We start from the raw sequence: 17,888 nt of genomic DNA, 5'->3' as shown, positions 1-17,888 counted from the left end.
ACCTTCTCAAATCTTTATATAACGGACAGTAAAACAAAAAATGAAATTCGTCTTCAACAGCATCTAGATGGCATAAAACGCACAGACATTGCTCCTCCAATAACCCTTTATGTATCCCTACTTCAACAGCAAGAGGCAAAGTCCCTGCTTGCAGTTGAACACAGAGATCACGGTATTCTTTTAAAATTAAAACTAAATTAAATTGTTTTAAATTTTCTGAGCCGGGGAATCAAATATTTAAAAAAAAATCTTATTATTTACACTTTAATTGTGTATTTTTTATTTATGTCTGATTAAATTATATGATTTTATAGTTTATGTGAACATTAATATGATTAATTAAAGAACACTGGTCACCTCTGGGGTGGCCAGCAATTTTCTAGGGGTGTCCCTGGTCCTGACTGACTAGAGGAGTCACGTGACTTTACCCCACCCAGTTTGTAGGAAGAAGGGCAAGATGGTGAAAAAATGGGAGGATGATTCAAATGCTGAAGCAGTGGGCGGGGCCGCAGGTAGCAGCCGGCAGAAGCTAGTGCCATTAACCAAATCCATCTCCTCAACCAAATCTATTACCATCACCCCCTCTAACTGCCATTGTAAGGGTAGTCATTGTCCATTTGTCATTATGGAGGTGAACAGCTCAATACATCATAATATTGATTTGAGGCCACGTCATGTAGCCCTACTTAAACTGTATTTTTTTTCGAACAGGAAGAAATTAAATTTATATGTTTTTGTAATGATTTGACACGTGACTCTGTGTGCATTGTTGGTAAATTCAGGTGAAGAAGACAGCAGGGACCTGATGAAACTGGAAGAGAAGGTCTGGGACCCCAACAGCTCCCTAACAGAGAAACAGATCGACCAGTTTTTAGTCGTAGCTCGGTAAGTCACCAAAACCATGTCAGCTATACTTCAGAAAGACAATGTGTAGTTTTTACTGTATCGCTGGAAATATCCATCAAAATGCTGTTGAAAGTTAATTAAATGATGCCCAGTTTAAAAAAAATAAAATATTGGCGGCTTCATAACAAATAACCATAAAATCGTGTCTAAAATACATGGGAGCGGATCGGAGTCTTTGGGCGATGCCATGCTTTCCTTAATGGGAGCCCCTGAAGACTAATGCATTTACTGATTTGTAACAAATGGTTGCAAAACTTTCACCATTTATAAACATTGTTGTTTAACACGTTTACCACTTTGCTTGTCACCTGTGATGAAAGGGATCTGATGTTGGAAATTATGCTCCCAGGTGTTTTTGACCCTAATGGCCGTCTGTTGGTAAGGTCTTACTTGAACACAAAAATGTTGCTTGCTTGCAATTATTTAGGCTTGTACCGCCCCCTATCGCCAAGGAAAATACACATTATCACTTTAATAAACAATATTATTATTGTTGATAACGTGGTGGGTTTCCTGGCGCAGACTCAGATTTCAAGTATAGTACAAATAGTTTGATAGAGTTGAGGTTGAAACTTTGGGATAGCCTGCTGCAGGTTTGTATCCATTTAACAGTAGGTATTGTAGTGACCTCTGACATTTTCATGTTTTACACTATACTTTAAACATGATAAATAAGAGTATTGAACATAAAATAGATGATACAAGTGTGACCTCAAACTACTTTCATTATCAGTGGCATCAGGTGCAGTTCAAACAGTAGGAACTTACTGGAGGCACAAAGTTCCAGAGTTGTTTAAAGAGCCTAAGCCAGTATACAGGAGTGACCCAGAAGGTATTTTTTGTACCACTAAGAAGCCACAGCATCGTTTTGTTTTACTCTTATAAAAGTAAAGAAGGTTAGGATATATAAGTTAAACTTTATTTCAAACGAAATAAATCATACGGTGACCGGAGTTAGAGGCTAACCTTTAGCTTACAATATTAACGGTGAATTAGAAGCAAATAGTCGGTACAAAAAATTTCTCTTAACTACTTTTTCAGTTACCAGCAACTCGATATTAAAGTGAAATGTGTGAAGTGAATAATGGACCAATGGCATTTTATATCCTTTAATGAGTCGTTCAAAACTAAAACAGTAAGCTAACAGCCAGACAGCAAACAACCACACTTCCTCTGTGCTGGACGCATATTACCATAATAAGGGTAGTAAGTGCTACCTACCGTAAAACACCCAAGAGCGTGACCACCATATATTACAATGTATTTATTTACTTGTAAACTTACTGTGTATGACTCATCTTCGTTTGTCCTCTAGAATCTTCTGGTGCTGATCCGTAACCAGCAACAGCCACGAAACTCAGAATGGTTGTCAGAAAGTGTAGTTTTGTTTACAAAAAATGGGCTGCAGTACCCAAATTTGACCACAGGATGTCATTCTTTCTTCCTTCTTACATATTTGATTTAGTTTTAGTTATTCTTTATTTAAGCAGGATGGTCCCATCAAGAAAAATCCCAATTTTTCAAGGGAGTCCTGGCCAAGAGACATATTGCATTTTTAAAATAAAAGCTGTTTCGTTCTTCATGTCTTTGTCTCTTAGATCAGTAGGAACATTTGCCAGGGCTTTGGACTGCAGCAGTTCTGTCCGACAGCCGAGTCTCCATATGAGTGCTGCAGCAGCCTCCAGGGACATCACGCTGGTGAGCTACATGGAGTCAGATCGCTGTATTGTAGAGACTATTGATGAAGGCAAATGTCTGTGGTGCACACACCTTCATGTATCTGTAATTATTAGTAAACCTGGATTGTAGCAAGACAATACACTATAGAGCATTGGTGTTTTTGCAGTTTACACACACACACACACACACACACACTTACAGATTTCTAACACACTAATCTGTTTTTGTATCAAGTTTCACGCTATGGACATGCTCCACGCTAACAGCTACGACATGACCCGAGCCATCGCAGCGCTGGTGCCTCAGGGTGGGCCTGTCCTCTGCAGGGACGAAATGGAGGAGTGGAGCGCCTCAGAAGCCAACCTGTTCGAGGAGGCGCTCGAGAAATACGGCAAAGACTTCACAGACATCCAGCAGGATTTTGTGAGTGGTAAAACAAAAATGGGGGTATATTTAGGGAAGATGCAACTTAAAGCTAATGTTAAAATTTTCTTTCATGTTAACTATTCATCAAACTGAACGTGTTTGAGATGGATTTGATCTTATGGATTGGCGGTCTGCAACCTTTACAATCCAAGTCTCATTTCACCGAAATAAAGCTGCGGCTGTTACAGGAACTTTCGAAAAGATAGTTCTGAGAAACAAATCAGAACTCAACCTTCGTAGAAATATTCCTTCCTATGAACTAAATTTAGAATGTTCGTACAAACAGTCAAAATCCTGATTTAGGAAACGTACGGTGTCCACTCGTGCGCACGTTCCTCCGCAGCCATCTGATGATAAATTCCACCTGTGTGTACGCAGGTGCTCGTGTCCGTTCATCGTCAATTACATACAGAGTCACCCTCAATTAACCACATTTAGTCACACCACGTCCTCGGCACGTGAGGGGATTCCCTGGGTTCTTTACGGGTCTTTACAGAAAAAACTTCACTAACGAGGTCGAGACACTGGCTGCCAAAGTGCAAAGGAACCAAAGAAGTTCCAGAGGTTATAAACACGGTCGGGACAAAGGAGAGGTCCCCGTCAGGAAAAAATAAATAAATTAATTATGATAAATTGTTTAGTAGTCTCTTCTGAGCCGTCATTTATTCTGGTTATCATGGCAACTTTTGTATGATCAAGGAGCAGAGGAGGTTCTGGGGGGTGAAATAGAATATGGACAAGAATTGAATTTGTGTGGTTTATCTGTCACTCCACAAAGTGTCCCAAATCACAGCATAGTTCCAGAAGGATCTCCATCAGGAATCAGCTGTGTGCTCATGGTGGACACATTCCCTCTGAGTGCACACGCTGTAGATCCTCCAACATAAATAGTAATGATAATAAGAAGAAACAATCTTTTATTATAGCGCCTCTCAAGGTACAAATCACGAGACAATTCACAAGAACAGAAAATAAAATAAAACATTATAATATCCATCTATTCGTCCGTCGGATTTCAGCCACTTATCCAGAGTCGGGTCGCGGGAGCAGCAGCCTAAGCTGAGAGGCCCAGACTTCCCTCTCCCCAGCTCCTCTCTGTGCTTGTAAAATAATGAATGGATATTTAAATGAAATGCTTTATATTTTACTGAATTAATTTTATATCTGTAAGTCAATTCTATGTAAAGATTGTCTGTGTAAACCTGAACAGGCCCAACCCGGTCTTACTGTGAGACCGGGTTGACGCGTCACGCTTATGCGTAATCATATCGGCGCATTCTGAGCTGAAGATGTCAGATTCTGGGCTTCTCCTCAGACGGCTCATGGATGTGTCGCCACATTGGAGACAGGAACAAGCACTATTCAGCCAAAGTTTCATAATCAGGGAACATTTTCTAAGTGACAAGTCTCTCTGAGCGACAGGGTTTGGAAAGCACTCGCTTCAGTTGGAGGAATCTTCCCGCATGCGCTCTGGTTCTGCGATGCGCTCCAAGCCAATCTCCACAACTTCAGCTTGCTGTGCACATATGCGCTGACAGCGAGCTGCGCTGAGCAGCTCAGATGTTCAGATGGGAATCTTTTAGCTACATCTGCAATGTGCGTAACGAATAAAATGTCAGTTCGTCTGCATGCGTCGGGGTAATTCTTTCTATTCTTTGTCCGTCAAAATAAACGGTCAAATACGGGAACTATCCGGTCAACACAAGCCCTGCTTTTAACTGTTCTGTTTTCTTGTGAAAATTGTTGGAAAGAGATAAAATGTAACTTGATTACCACCAGAGCCAGTGCGCCATCATCTCCGTGACGATAAATGAGGGAAAAACAAATTGATCGGATCCTGCATGTCTTTTAACACATTGGTCAGGATTGACGCACTTTGTTTTCATTTAGTTGGTTAAAAAAAGGTCGGGCTCGGGTCGGGCCAGAGAATCCTGAAAACCTTTTCGGGCTGGGTCGGGCTGGGGCTCCACCCCCTCGGGCCGGGCCGGACACGGGCTCAGATTTTAGGCCCGTGCAGGGCTCTAGTTCATACGCACAGATCTGTGTGTAAGTGTGGTTGATAAATGAGGGCCCTGACGTTTTTCTGGAGTTAAAGTCGGATCTTTTCATCTGTTCCATAAAAATAGACTGTAAAGAGATTTTGTTTATATAAGAAATAGGGCTGCACAATATATCGTAAATATATCGTTATCGCGATATCACCATGCACAATATGCATATTGCAAAGAACAGATAAATATCGCAATGAATGGTCAGCTCAAATGTTTGCTACACATAATGCATTCTGTCAATCAAACGGAAACATGATGTTTTTTTTAACAAATCAAACAGAGCTCTTCACCCATTTGGCCAAATGTGTGGGTTCTCATAGCTTAGATGCCCGCCCCCGAGGTGGACGGCACTTCATTTAGATGGTTAGCAAACACCTGAGATAGCTTTGTTCAGCTCTTTTTGCTGAATCTGCTTTTCCTGGGATCCACGGATTGCCTTTTCTTGTTCATTTTCTTTTTCCCTTTCCTTCCCTTTAGCTTTTCTCATTTTGATGATTTTTTATTTTTGATTAATTTTCTTCCTGAGTTAAGTTTTTATTTATCGCAAGTAATATCGTCATCGCAATATTAATCAATGTTATCGAACACAAAAATGTTTGCAGGTTTTCCTAATATCGTGCAGCCCTAATAAGAAAGAAGAAATATATAAAACTTGTAAAAAGAGCATAGATATTTAATTATTTATGGGATGTTTTTTTTTTTTACAGAAAGTGATCTAATAAATCAAAAACTATTACAGGCACTATTAGTCATTCTCTTTTTGAATCCCAATGCAATTATTCAAAGAAATAACTGAAAAGCTGATTAAAGCTGCATTTGTATCATATTTATACTGAAAGCACGAGTTAGTTTTTTTTATCCTTTTATGCTGAGCTGCCAAGGAACATCCTGCTACAGCATTTTGGTTCCTGAAATGTTTTCATTCAAAAACGTTTGTTAAACTATTTAAGGAGGGCAGGAGGAGGCGGCTGGATGTCCACAAATGTAGTTGAGAAACCGTTAGTCATAGTTTTTGCTCCTGTTGGCAGATCACTCCAGATTAAAGAGATATTTTGGACTTTAGCTGATTAGTCGTAAAAACAACTGTAGTCCAGAGCTGCTGCTTCACTTCATATGTAAAAAGTGAACATTAGACCCTGGAGCTCCTCATGCTCTGAAGTGCTACCTGCCAGAGATGAAAAGTGCTGCAGACACATGGAGCTGTTTTCACTCTGCTACCTGGTGGCCAGATGCTGTCACTACTGCTCATCCTGCTTCTCCTCAGACTTTTTCTGAGACAACGGGACTCCAGCACCATGATGGGTGGGGCTTCTGCTTACTCACACCTTCAGTCTCTGAACATCTCAGAGGGATCCTGATTCAACTCGCGATAAATAAATGTCTGTTTTCTTCTCGTGAGAGTTTATGGAAGCATTTACGCTCAAATGTTCTAAAAGAGAGAGAAACGCTGTGATTTGATACATCGACCTTAGTGGAAATAAAATATTAAATATTATTTTTAGGACATATTAGTTCATCAGCTATTTTCAGTCAAATTTAATTTTTTTATGAAGATTTTCTCGCTGACGTGTGCAATTGTGACCTGCAGGTTCAAAATCTACCATTTTCTATCGCTTCTTCTAGTTGCCCTGGAAGTCACTGACGAGTATAATTGAGTATTACTACATGTGGAAGACCACAGACAGATATGTTCAGCAGGTAAGTTGTAACGCTTGATTAGTTTTATTTTATTCTGATCTGAACACATTTACTCAGTTTCATGCAAAACTTCGGTAAAACAACACAGCTAATTTAAAATGATGCTAATTAGTTTGTTGAAATTAACGAGAACTTTTACATTTAAATGTTAAAGAACGATATTGATGTAATCCTCACACTGCTGGTGACGATTAGGCTTAATCCCATCATTCCGTCTCTCTGCTCTTCTTCCTCCTCCGCCTGTTTCTGCTTCAGAAACGGTTAAAAGCTGCTGAAGCCGAGAGCAAACTGAAGCAGGTCTACATCCCCAACTAGTGAGTTGTTCTTCTCTCATCACATTTTGTGCAAACTGGGTTTACTTTGACCAATTTCTTTGATTTCAGTTCAAAATACATAAACTACCTATTAGAAAATATGTATATTTCATACTGTTTCTACTTCTATCTGCTAATAAATAAAAGTAGTTCGTGCAGAATCTTTTTGATTTTGCAGTTTTTGCACAAAGATGGAACAACAAAAATGTGTAGAAATAAGAGCAAAAATGCTATTTTAAAGTTAAAAGTCCTACTAGTTATCACACACACTGGTGTGTGTGTGTGTGTGTGTGTGTGTGTGTGTGTGTGTGTGTGTGTGTGTGTGTGTGTGTGTGTGTGTGTGTGTGTGTGTGTGTGTGTGTGTGTGTGAAATTTGTTCTCTGCATTTGACCCATCCCCGTGGGGAGTGGTGAGCTGCAGACATGGCCGCGCTCGGGAAGCATTTGGTGGTTTAATCTCCCAATCCCACTTTTGGAGTGTCAATCGAGGCGGGATTAGGTCCCATTTTTCCAAAGTCTTTGGTATGACCTGACCAGGATTTGAACCCTGGTCTCCCAGTTCCAGAGCTGACACTCTACCACTAGGCCACTAAGATGGTTTTGCTTTCATTTTTGGCTTCATGCACGAGATCATCATTAAGGAATCCATTGTATGGCCACTCATTTTGAGATTCTACCGTACAAGTTATAATAAATCATGATAACTTTCAGTAGATCAGTAAAACTCCTGTTTAACAGCATGGTTGTGACTCTTAGCTGTTCCCCAAGCACTTGGGAGTTGATTCTGACGTTAGGATCATGGAAGAATACAACCTCAGTTTATGGTATTTAGCTTTTATTCAGTGAAAGGATGTATTTAAATTTCCTTTACTTAAGTTACACTACCAAAATGTTCATCCACAAAAATTCACCTTCAGAATTTTAATCAGCAAAAATGACGTAACGATGGAGTGGCGATTACTTTGGCTTGGGTCGCCACCTGGGGGTCTCCTCAGGTGAATTTTTACTAATCATATTTTTGCCGGTGTATTTTACGTAAAAAAAAATCAAATTTCACCAAACATGTATACTATGCCATATATAGGATAACCCTGAATAAATGCAACATTTTGAATACCTACACATAAAATACAACTTTTTCCTCTAAAAACAATGTGATTTATTTGTAAACAACTCTTTGAAACATGACTCAAAATGTATCTCCGTTTGTCAGCAAAACCACAAAGAACAGGCCGTTTTGATGCTGTGTTTTCAACATTAATAGCATCACTACAAACTGTAAACATGATAAACAGCCAAGTGTCACTTTTTTACTTATTATTATTATTATAACAGAAAACCAGTATTTAGACAAGCAGCTTCTAGAGGTTAATTTGTTTACATTGGTGCCTAAATAAGCCCCATTAGCACCATGAAATGTTTCTTCACCCTCTGGGGATTGACACTCCAGTTTTCTACCTGAAGATCCTGAACAGCTGATTTTGTTTAGGTGGGGAGAAAAGTCCACCTTCTTCAGCGGTTACATGAATGCACACGGAGTAGACCTGTGGTCCATTTAGCTTTCTAACTCGTTCCCTGTTCGTGTCCTCCCAGTAACAAGCCAAACCCCAACCAGCTGAGCAACAATGTAAAGCCCACTCTTTTAAATGGAACAGCGGGCGGAGGGAACTCGGTACCGCCGGGCCCAGCAGGTCAGACCCCGGGCCTGGGCCGGGCCTGTGAAAGCTGCTACAGTAAGTCTTTCGTGTCATGTTACACTTGCTGTAGAATACTTACTACCTCCCTGCAGTTTTAACACCATACACGCTTGTGTTCAAGCTCTTATGAATGTTTTCTTTTCTTTCTGCTGTTTGACCTCACAAGTGTAATTGTGTGTTTGCAGCTAGCAGCTCATACCAGTGGTATTCATGGGGCCCTCCCAACATGCAGTGCCGTCTCTGTGCTTCATGCTGGACCTACTGGAAGAAGTATGGAGGGTTAAAGATGCCCACGAGGTTGGACGGTGAGAGGCCAGGACCCAACCGCAGCAGCACGGTACAAGATAACTGCTGTTTTGTGTCAAATTGTTAATCACAGCTGTTTTTGCATCTATAATATTATATGTGTATCTGTATAGATACATACCTGAGTTCACCCCACTACATTTGTCAGAAAACCTATAGTTTCAGAATCAACATTTATGAGATAACAAGTACTCCCACAAATGTGGGCCATTGATTGCAAACATAAAAAGTGATTTTCCTCACAAATCTATTCAAGCCCGTGTTTCAAAAATGAGTACACCCCAATTATAGTCTTGGGAGAAAAGCCACACTTAAGACTACAAAATCCAAACTAACAGGCATTCAACCACAGGTGAGCCTAATAATTCATCTAAGAGGTGTCCAGCAGACAGGTTGATTTTGTGATCTAAGTTATATTATTAACCTTAATTTCATTTAATGGAGTTAAGCACGTGTTCAATAAAGCCCAGCCTTGTGAAAATTCTGGAAATTGTCTTTTTCTTCATTGAACTGCTGATTAAATTTGGGCTTTTTAAATGGGGTGTACTCATTTAGGCTGAGCAGACAGACAGACAGACAGACAGATGAGTGGTTAATATTGTCTTGGTTAATAGACTTTTGGACATTTTTGTAGTAAAGACACACCTGTGATATGTTATGCAGCTCTGATCACTAACCTTTCTCTACTGATACATTTACTCTTGTGAAACATTGGAGGAAAACTTGAATCCATCTTAAACTGTACTTTCAGATCCCCCACGGCCTTACCCTTCGACACAGCGGCAGCCCAAAGTTTGCTGTAAAAACTCGACAGGCGTTTTTCCTGCAGACCACCGGTCTGACACGCCTGGCTCGCCGCCTCTGCCAGGACGTCATCCGGCCCCGATACTTGGCCCGGCACCCCTACCTCCTAGTCAACACAGTAGCCATCAAAGCAGAATGTAGGAGGCCCGCCACGCTCTTGTTCAGTAGTTAACGCTATATTCAATGACACTTAAGCCGATATCTGATCACTTACTGTATTTTATCACTGACTGTCGCTAGGTGCCCTGCGGTTACCAGATAAGCCAAAAAAGACTCTGCAACAAAAACCCATGGAGCGTAAACCTCTGGAGTCTGTGGTCCGGTACTTAGGTAAGAAGAAACCACGCACCTGGTGAATCTGGAGGTGCTTTTTATTATCAAGTGATTTTTATTTGCTGATTTGGACAGATTTAGTCTAATCAGCAAGATGAAATCGTTTGTCTAACTTTACAGAAGCACATCCCCGTCCACCCAAGCCCGTACCCCTGACCCGAGGATGCTCCATCTCCACAGGCAGCTTGATGCCCATAAAGCCGTCCCCCATCCTCAACAACGGCTCCCCCACCATCCTAGGCAAACGCACCTATGAGCAGCACAACGGACTGGATGGTCAGTGGAACAGAGAGCTCCTGTTACAGCTCTACCGCACTCGTTATGTTTGCTAATATGTCCCGAAATAATCTAAATTACTTCACTTAATGCTGACTGGAGAAACTTAAGTTTTATTCATGCCATAATTAAAGGTATTTTCATAATTCTTAACTTAATGCTTAAATGTGGAAACTTGAACGTGAATCAAGTTTTTATTTGAGCTTTTGTCCCACTTTCCCTCTGAAATGAGACAGGGTAGAGAGAGAAAAGGTGAGGATGTGTTGGAGAAAGATGGAGAGGAGGAGATTGGAGCACCCTTGCTGCTTTAGCTGAAGACTGTTGTCATGGTAACATGGCAGCAAGGGAAAGATGAAGATGGCTGGGTTCCCTGAGGGAGGGATGGAAAGAGTACTAAAATTTCCTACTTAAGTACGAGTACCAATACTTGGATAATTTTTTACTCAAGTACAAGTAAAAAGTATCGTAAATAAAATGTACTCAAAGTAAAAGTTACTTGGTTACATTTTTGTCAGCGTGAAGATGGCTACATCGGTGCAAAATCACAACACCAGTTCACAACACGCTCGTGTCACGTACACACACTCACTGTTTGATGGAAGGGTTTCTATCCAATCAGTGAGAACGGGACGTGCACATTGATTGGACGAGGTTTTTCTAGGATTGTATTTGTATTAGGATTTGTGTTTAAAAATCTTTATTTTGAAAAAATAAAGAGTTTTTTTTAGCTCCCATCAGCATGTGAGGTATCTCAATGTTCTCATGACAAAAGTAACATGAGACTGTGCTCTAACCTGTCACATAACATAACAAGCTAAATAAAATTCGAACATTTCAAATGGACTGTATGACAGCCGCTAACGTTGGCCCTGCCCTACTTTACCTCTACATTACAGTTCCTTTATCTATGTCCATCCTAGAGCTCCTCTCTGACCTTCATGCTTATTTAGAGCAGCTGATTTTTAAAGTTAGAGTTCATCCTTGGTAGTGGGTTCACTCACTCATTTAACCCTTCACCACTGAAATCGGTTTGTTCATTCCAATCCTCCTAAATAATCCTCCAATCATCCAACTGGAATCCTTAAAGCTGGGCGTACACTGTGCGACTTTTTCACTTTTTTGAGCCGATTTTCCAGTCGTGCGAGAAGCCACGACATCGGGGCGAGTTTTGCGCCGAGCGGTCGTGTAGTGTACAGGGGGTTACGAGAGGCGATTAACACCACGTGACCAGCCGCCGATCAGCAGTCGTGAGGTCGCAGGGACTTCTGGTGTGTTTAATATTTCGCTCGTCCCTCGTGAGGGTATCGCACTGTTGAAGCGGCGCTGCGAGCAGCTACGATCCAAAAAGTATCAGAACCGCTCACGGCGCATGCGCGCGCAATCCTGCATCAACGCCGGCCGGTCGCTCGCTATTTCCCTAATAACACACGCTGTTCGTTTTTGTTTCTACACGTTTTTTTTACTCACAGAGATTGTCAAGAAAGCGTGTTTGTCGTGTTCATGTCAAATTAAACTGATCACAAAACACAGATTTACTCTCTTTATTTCGTTTTCCTCATCCAACCCCCATAAATCCCTGTGTGTCCTCCTGCAGCACTCCCGAAGGACAACAGGCAAGACAAAAAAGTCTGACGTGTTGAGTAAAAACTGCTATTTTTAGCACATTTTTAGGGCCGACGTGTTGCTACCAGACGTACAGTGTGAGCAGTCAGGTCGCATGCGAGAACAGGGTCGTACAGTGTGAGCACACGACTCGTGAGATCTGCCCTGCGAGGAAGTCGTACAGTTTGAGCTGAAGCTGAACGCTGCGAGTGAAAAAGTCGCACAGTGTACGCCCGGCTTAAGGGTCCCGTAACGTCCATCCTGTCAGAGCAGGCCTTGGGAGCCCAGGTGTTACTAGAACTAACGGTGTCTCCTCACCAGCGTGAGCCTCCAAACTGTGAAGGTTGGTCTCCAAACATGAACTTTAAATTCATGCATTTATCTCCTCTTGTAACACTTTAACATGTTTTAAAAGGCTTGTATCATGATATGGTACACCTCCCAGACCAAAGAAAAGTCCAATATAAGATAATTATCATAAATACTGCAGAGACGTCATTATTTATGAAATACAAGTTATTTTGTTCACCATTACTTCAGCCAAGAAATAAGATGCATGGATTTGATGAAACCATGCTGTCTTATGCAATCCTAAATGTGTAACACACACACACACACACACACACACACACACACACTGCAGCATGTTAGAATCATTTCAATGACTAATTTAACTACATTGAACTGCTTTTGTAATAATTTAATCTCTTATTCTGGAGTAAAATAAAGAAACAAGCTAAATCATCACATATCTGTGGCATCAAGGAGCATATTCTGAGTTCAAACACAGAGATGGAGCACAACGTTTACACCTGAACAGTGTCAGGATGTTTTAACTCAGAGGCCTGCAGGTCTTCTGTTTTATGAGCAAAGCTCTGAGAATCCGTTTGTTATGAGCGCTAAACGTTATTTTGCCACTACTGTGCGGAGCGGTTGGGGAAACACATTTCAAACACGGAACCGAGTCCAGCTACCGAACCGAGCAGAATTCTGATGACGTAACACCGGTGCGCGAAGGTGCGGGTTCCAACCTACGAGAGGAGGGAGAGAGCGAGTGGATCACAGGGGCTGAACTGATGTTTTTGAGCAAAGTGTACACCCACACCCCCACGGTTTAGACGCGGTGCTCATGCAGGCGTCTCTTTCTGTTCCGACGCTGCTACATGCAATGTTTTTAATTTATTAAGCCTATAATTTGTTTTTACTTAGTAACGGTTATGATTTAAAATGTAGTGAATACAATTCTTTTTAAAAAACATACTCAAGTAAAAGTACAGCTTTTAAAAATGACTTAAAAAGTATAAACACAAAAAAAGCTACTCAATTACAGTAACGTGAGTAAATGTAATTTGTTACTTTCCACCTCTGGTGTTTGGCAATTTTGTGAATACATCTAAAACTATAGAAGCCATTTAAAGAGCATTTCCCAGTCAAAATGTATTTAAAACAGTACAAAACCTTTCAATTGTTATGTTGTGTTATGATTCTTTTTCCAAACAATCCAACAAAATATTTCTTATAAAATAAATGAAGTAGAAGATATTTTAAATCATTTACAAGCTAAATGTGATGAAAAACAAAATTCCAATGATTTAGCAGATCAAAGGGATCTACTTACGTTAGCGGAGTGTGTGCTGGAATAGGAACATGTGTTGTTTGTTATTGCATTGTTATTATTCATAGAACTATGTTTATTTACATGTCTAAAGGGGCAGCAGTAGCTCAGGAGGTAGAGCAGGTTTCCTCATGATCGGAGGGTCATGGGTTCCATTCCAGCGCCCACCAGGGGTATTCTGCTGTTGTGTCCTTGGGCAAGGCACTTCACTCAACTTGCCTGTGTTGGTGGTGGTCAGAGGAGCCGACGGCGCCAAAAGGCAGCCTCGTCTCTGTCAGACCTCCCCAGGGCTGTGGCTACGTAGCAGATTACCATCACCGGCAGTGTGTGAATGTGAGAGTGCATGTAAGCGTCTTTAAGTGTCCTTAAAAGCTCTATATAAGTCTGATGTATTATTATTATTATTATTAATCACAAGGATCCATGTGCATGTCTACAGTTCCAGCTCTGAAGAGAGATTTCTCTCTGCGCCTCCTGATGCCTTTTAGAGATCAACATCTTCTCCTTAAACCAACGCCTAGATCACAGACAGATAGGAGGACATGTCTAAAGATGCTGAAAAGTTCTGCGTCTGTCTTTAGGGACACTCCAAACTTTTATTTATTCCTGTTATTTTTTGTTTCTGATAACAAAAGAGTTGTTCTCACTTGGAACCACCAGGGGGCTTGTGAGTTATTGTTTGGGTGTTCAGCTGCATCAAGTCTCCTGCTCCGTTTTGTTTTTAGGTACCAAATCCAAAGCATTGACTCCACAGTGGGACATCATGGCCAAACGCGTTGGAGATGCAGGACGGCCCTCAGCCTCACTGCAGGATGAAGTTCATGAGCTGGACTGAGTCTGTAGGAGCCAGCGCCACTGAGGTGAGACTGGTGGGTCTGACTGGTTTCTGTGTGGTCCATTTTCCTTTATAAATACTCATCCAGTATGATAACATAATAAGTAGGAATTAAAGTTTATGAAAGCAGAAGGTTTATTACCTTCTAAGAGGTGGTTTAAAGGAACATATAAAGATGTGCTCTGCCAGAAAAAGGGGAGTTTGTTCCAGTTTAATGGACATAAAACATAAACCAGACTAATGCCTAGTTTATGCATATGAGTCGGTACGGAGACACACAACGTCATTATCCATCCTCACAAGGCCTCTCCAGCAGGCTCGCAAGGACGGATGAAGTCAAGCCCACTTATAAACATCCGTCAAATGAGACAAAGAATGCAAGCTTGTGATTGGTCTGGACACCGCTTTTGTCAACAGCGCCGCCCATGCACCCTCAAAAACATAGAGAGAGCCGAAGATATCTAGCAACAGATACGGAGCAGCTTGAAGAAAACCTCACGGAAAAACTAAAAATATGAACATTTTATTCACCCGTGACTGTAGGAGTAAAGAAATACGCAGCAAACGTTTTATTCGTGGATGGGACTGAAGGGGAACGTGGGTTTAGAGGGGGCGAGCACATGAAGAGGTGGAGGAGAATGAGGGACACATTAGTCTGTTAAAAAGTCTCTGAAATGCAAAAACACAATAAACACAATAGTAAATGTACTATCGTGGACCGGATACCACAGAACAGCGCTACGCCCTCCGTTGTTCTGGCGGGGAATTGCTTCGCAGCACTCTCCAGGAGACGGAGAAGTCCGAGAGCAAAACGTTTCCGCCAGTTTGTGTGCGTTTCTCTCTCGTGGAGCTGACAAGACATATAAACTGAGTCAAATACAGAAAGAAAACTGGAAAATTGATACTAGAAACACTTGAGTGTAAAACTGTTTTCACCAAATCGTATGAAACCTTGCAAGGCTAACAGAATCCTCACTGGCATCTGGAAGCAGGCGTGAGCACTTCTCAGCTTAGCTTTGGAGAGTCAGATAGTAATGTGTGTTCACAGGAGGCAGTGCCATTCTGTTTATCCACTGCAATCATAACGCTAGTAGATCAATGTGTCTTCTCAACAGATCTAAACATCATTTTCTGTGGATTTCAACATGTTTATGGTGGAAATGGACACATTTACACATTTCCTGTTCAATTACATAGCAGACATCAGAGGTGAAGCAGAGATTAGCGATGACTGGTGCAGGAAGTTGGCCCATCCCTATTGCTGTCTCTCTTTATGTCACCAACATACATGTTTAATTCTGCATGTGCTGCACATGCTGAAGACAAAGGGTAGCGGAGACACTCAACCGCAGTTTTCTGGCCAACCTCCATTAGCTTCGGTTAGCTCAGCTAGCTCATAGCTACATGTGCTGGTGAAGATTCTCAGTCATCCAGGTCATGGTAATCCTAAAGGGTTCAAATGAAAGGCAACTGGACTTCTTTGGTTTGTTGAAGAGCCACATGGGCTCACAGGTGATGGTGCGACGGGTCTGTCCATTATTCATACAGTCTGGTTTCTCCAAGTTTCTGATGGTTTTCTCGTTTGACTTTAACTGGATTTTGACTAAGTTTCTGTCCAGTCCTTCTACTTTACAGCATGTTGTCAGTTTGTAGGTGAAAAATATAGGAAGGTGGACAAACTAAGGGTAACAAAAAAATTCCAATGGATGAACAGAATGGAAAAAATAGGTTTTTGAAAACAAAAATAACCCCCAGTTAAGACCTGGGGCCTCATTTATCAGGCTTGCTTACACACAAAACAGGGTCAGAAAACTGCGTAAGCAACTTTCCACGCAAACTTTGGGATTTATGAAAGAAAACTTAGTGGAAAAATGTGCGCAACTTTAAGTTGACTAAGGACCTTGCTTACGCACATGTTGGACATGGAGAGCACCTGCAGTGCTGCTGCTGAGAAGGGTAAAATTATGAAATCATGCAGCATTATCACTTGTACTGCTTCGTTTTCACACAGAACAAACCCCCCCACACGTGCACACACATGCGCACACGCAGACTCACAGCCTGAAGCACAGATTACGGAATGCTGAATATCAGCAGGGGGACAGATTGTGACAGAATGTCATGTGTCTGTGACAGTATGCGTCCTGTCACTGTGACCCGATTGATCATGCGCCCTGGCTACTTGTACAGGAGAGATCTCCGTTTGGCTGACTGGTTAGCACACGTGACTTTCACCCAGGAGTCTGGGGATCGAATCCCGATTGGACCATTTTTTTTTATATCCACCACAGACCTCTCTGAAGAATTCACAACATTGACGGCTTCAGCAATGCTGTGCCACTCCAGGGATTTTCTCTTATTTGTTTAGCAAAAGCACTTCTTTCATTTCTCCACCTCACACACAAGTACCTCAATTTCTGCTTCTGTGAAATTGCGCTTCCTTGATCTGCCTTGATCTACAGTCGCCATGTCATTGGCGGAGCGCTGCAACAGCCGGCTTATGTATATGCATGAGATCCACAAGGCACTTTGCATTGACTATTTATGGCAGTAAGTGGGCGTGGTGAGGGCAGTCTGCGACTAAAATGCAGCTGAGAAACATTCTCGTTAGTCTCCGATTTATGAAGCGGAGATTGCGTGCAGCTGTGCGAACTCCATGTTTGATAGATCACAAACCTACTTGGCGCTAGTACATTTTTTTGCTGAGCTGAAGTACGGTTTTAGTAAGGATTCTACGCAATGTTTGTTAAATGAGACCCCTGGAGAAAACATAAGTGAAAACTGGAAGATATCAAGGTAAAGGTCATTAAAAAAAATAACTGAGTTACACGTTTGTTTTGTTTCCTCATGTGACCAAAACTTATTTTACTTCTGTGTAGTGAATAAATAATTTGACAGTTTGTGACTTTGTCTTGTGCTCCATTTGCAGTGAAAAGAGAAATCAAATGGAAAAGGCATTTTCCACTGAACCATAGCCATGTGCAGCTGAAGGAAGATGAAGATGACTCGTCTTTAGTCTCCAGCTGCTGGAGATGAGTCCGATGGTTTGGCGGTGGTTTATCACTCGATGAGCCTGACTGTACAGGACTGTGTTTATTACTTACATCTCTTGTTATTACCGTCTTTGTAATTATCGTCATTGTTATTATAATTTTTTACCAACTATAATTCAACTTCTTGTATGTCGATCAAACGATGGAAACTTGTGAAGTTTCATAGAAAATGCTTGTGAAACCCCGTGGTAAAGGGTGGAAGGAAAGTAACATAAGCCACTTGGATTTTCTATGTTTTCTTTGTTTTTGTTTTGTTTGTTCTGAAGTCAGTAAGGACTCGCACTTTCGTTTCA

General features: G+C 41.4%; 1 protein-coding gene across 2 annotated transcripts in view; it reads left to right on the top strand.

Moving 5' to 3' along the window:
• mta1 (metastasis associated 1) overlaps positions 1-17,656 on the top strand; it is a 55,899-nt gene extending 38,243 nt beyond the window's left edge. Inside the window, exons 7-18 of one of the 2 annotated variants that reach the window (XM_015969587.3) lie at positions 783-885; positions 2,505-2,604; positions 2,821-3,009; positions 6,687-6,761; positions 7,017-7,075; positions 8,668-8,807; positions 8,957-9,108; positions 9,829-10,018; positions 10,122-10,211; positions 10,335-10,490; positions 14,433-14,567; positions 17,472-17,656. In XM_015969587.3, coding sequence (XP_015825073.3) covers positions 783-885; positions 2,505-2,604; positions 2,821-3,009; positions 6,687-6,761; positions 7,017-7,075; positions 8,668-8,807; positions 8,957-9,108; positions 9,829-10,018; positions 10,122-10,211; positions 10,335-10,490; positions 14,433-14,542 — 1,364 coding nt within the window. In that variant the 3' untranslated portion in view covers positions 14,543-14,567; positions 17,472-17,656. Of the gene's footprint in view, positions 1-782; positions 886-2,504; positions 2,605-2,820; positions 3,010-6,686; positions 6,762-7,016; positions 7,076-8,667; positions 8,808-8,956; positions 9,109-9,828; positions 10,019-10,121; positions 10,212-10,334; positions 10,491-14,432; positions 14,572-17,471 lie in introns of those variants that run through there. The other variant, XM_070546881.1, reaches the window with a different exon arrangement.
• The last annotated feature ends 232 nt before the right edge of the window (positions 17,657-17,888 follow it).

This window comes from Nothobranchius furzeri, chromosome 18, assembly GCF_043380555.1.
Source record: "Nothobranchius furzeri strain GRZ-AD chromosome 18, NfurGRZ-RIMD1, whole genome shotgun sequence".
NCBI classification, from domain to species: Eukaryota; Metazoa; Chordata; class Actinopteri; order Cyprinodontiformes; family Nothobranchiidae; genus Nothobranchius; species Nothobranchius furzeri.
Note: the sequence above shows the minus strand (reverse complement) of the source record. Positions and strands in the feature narration are given on the sequence as shown.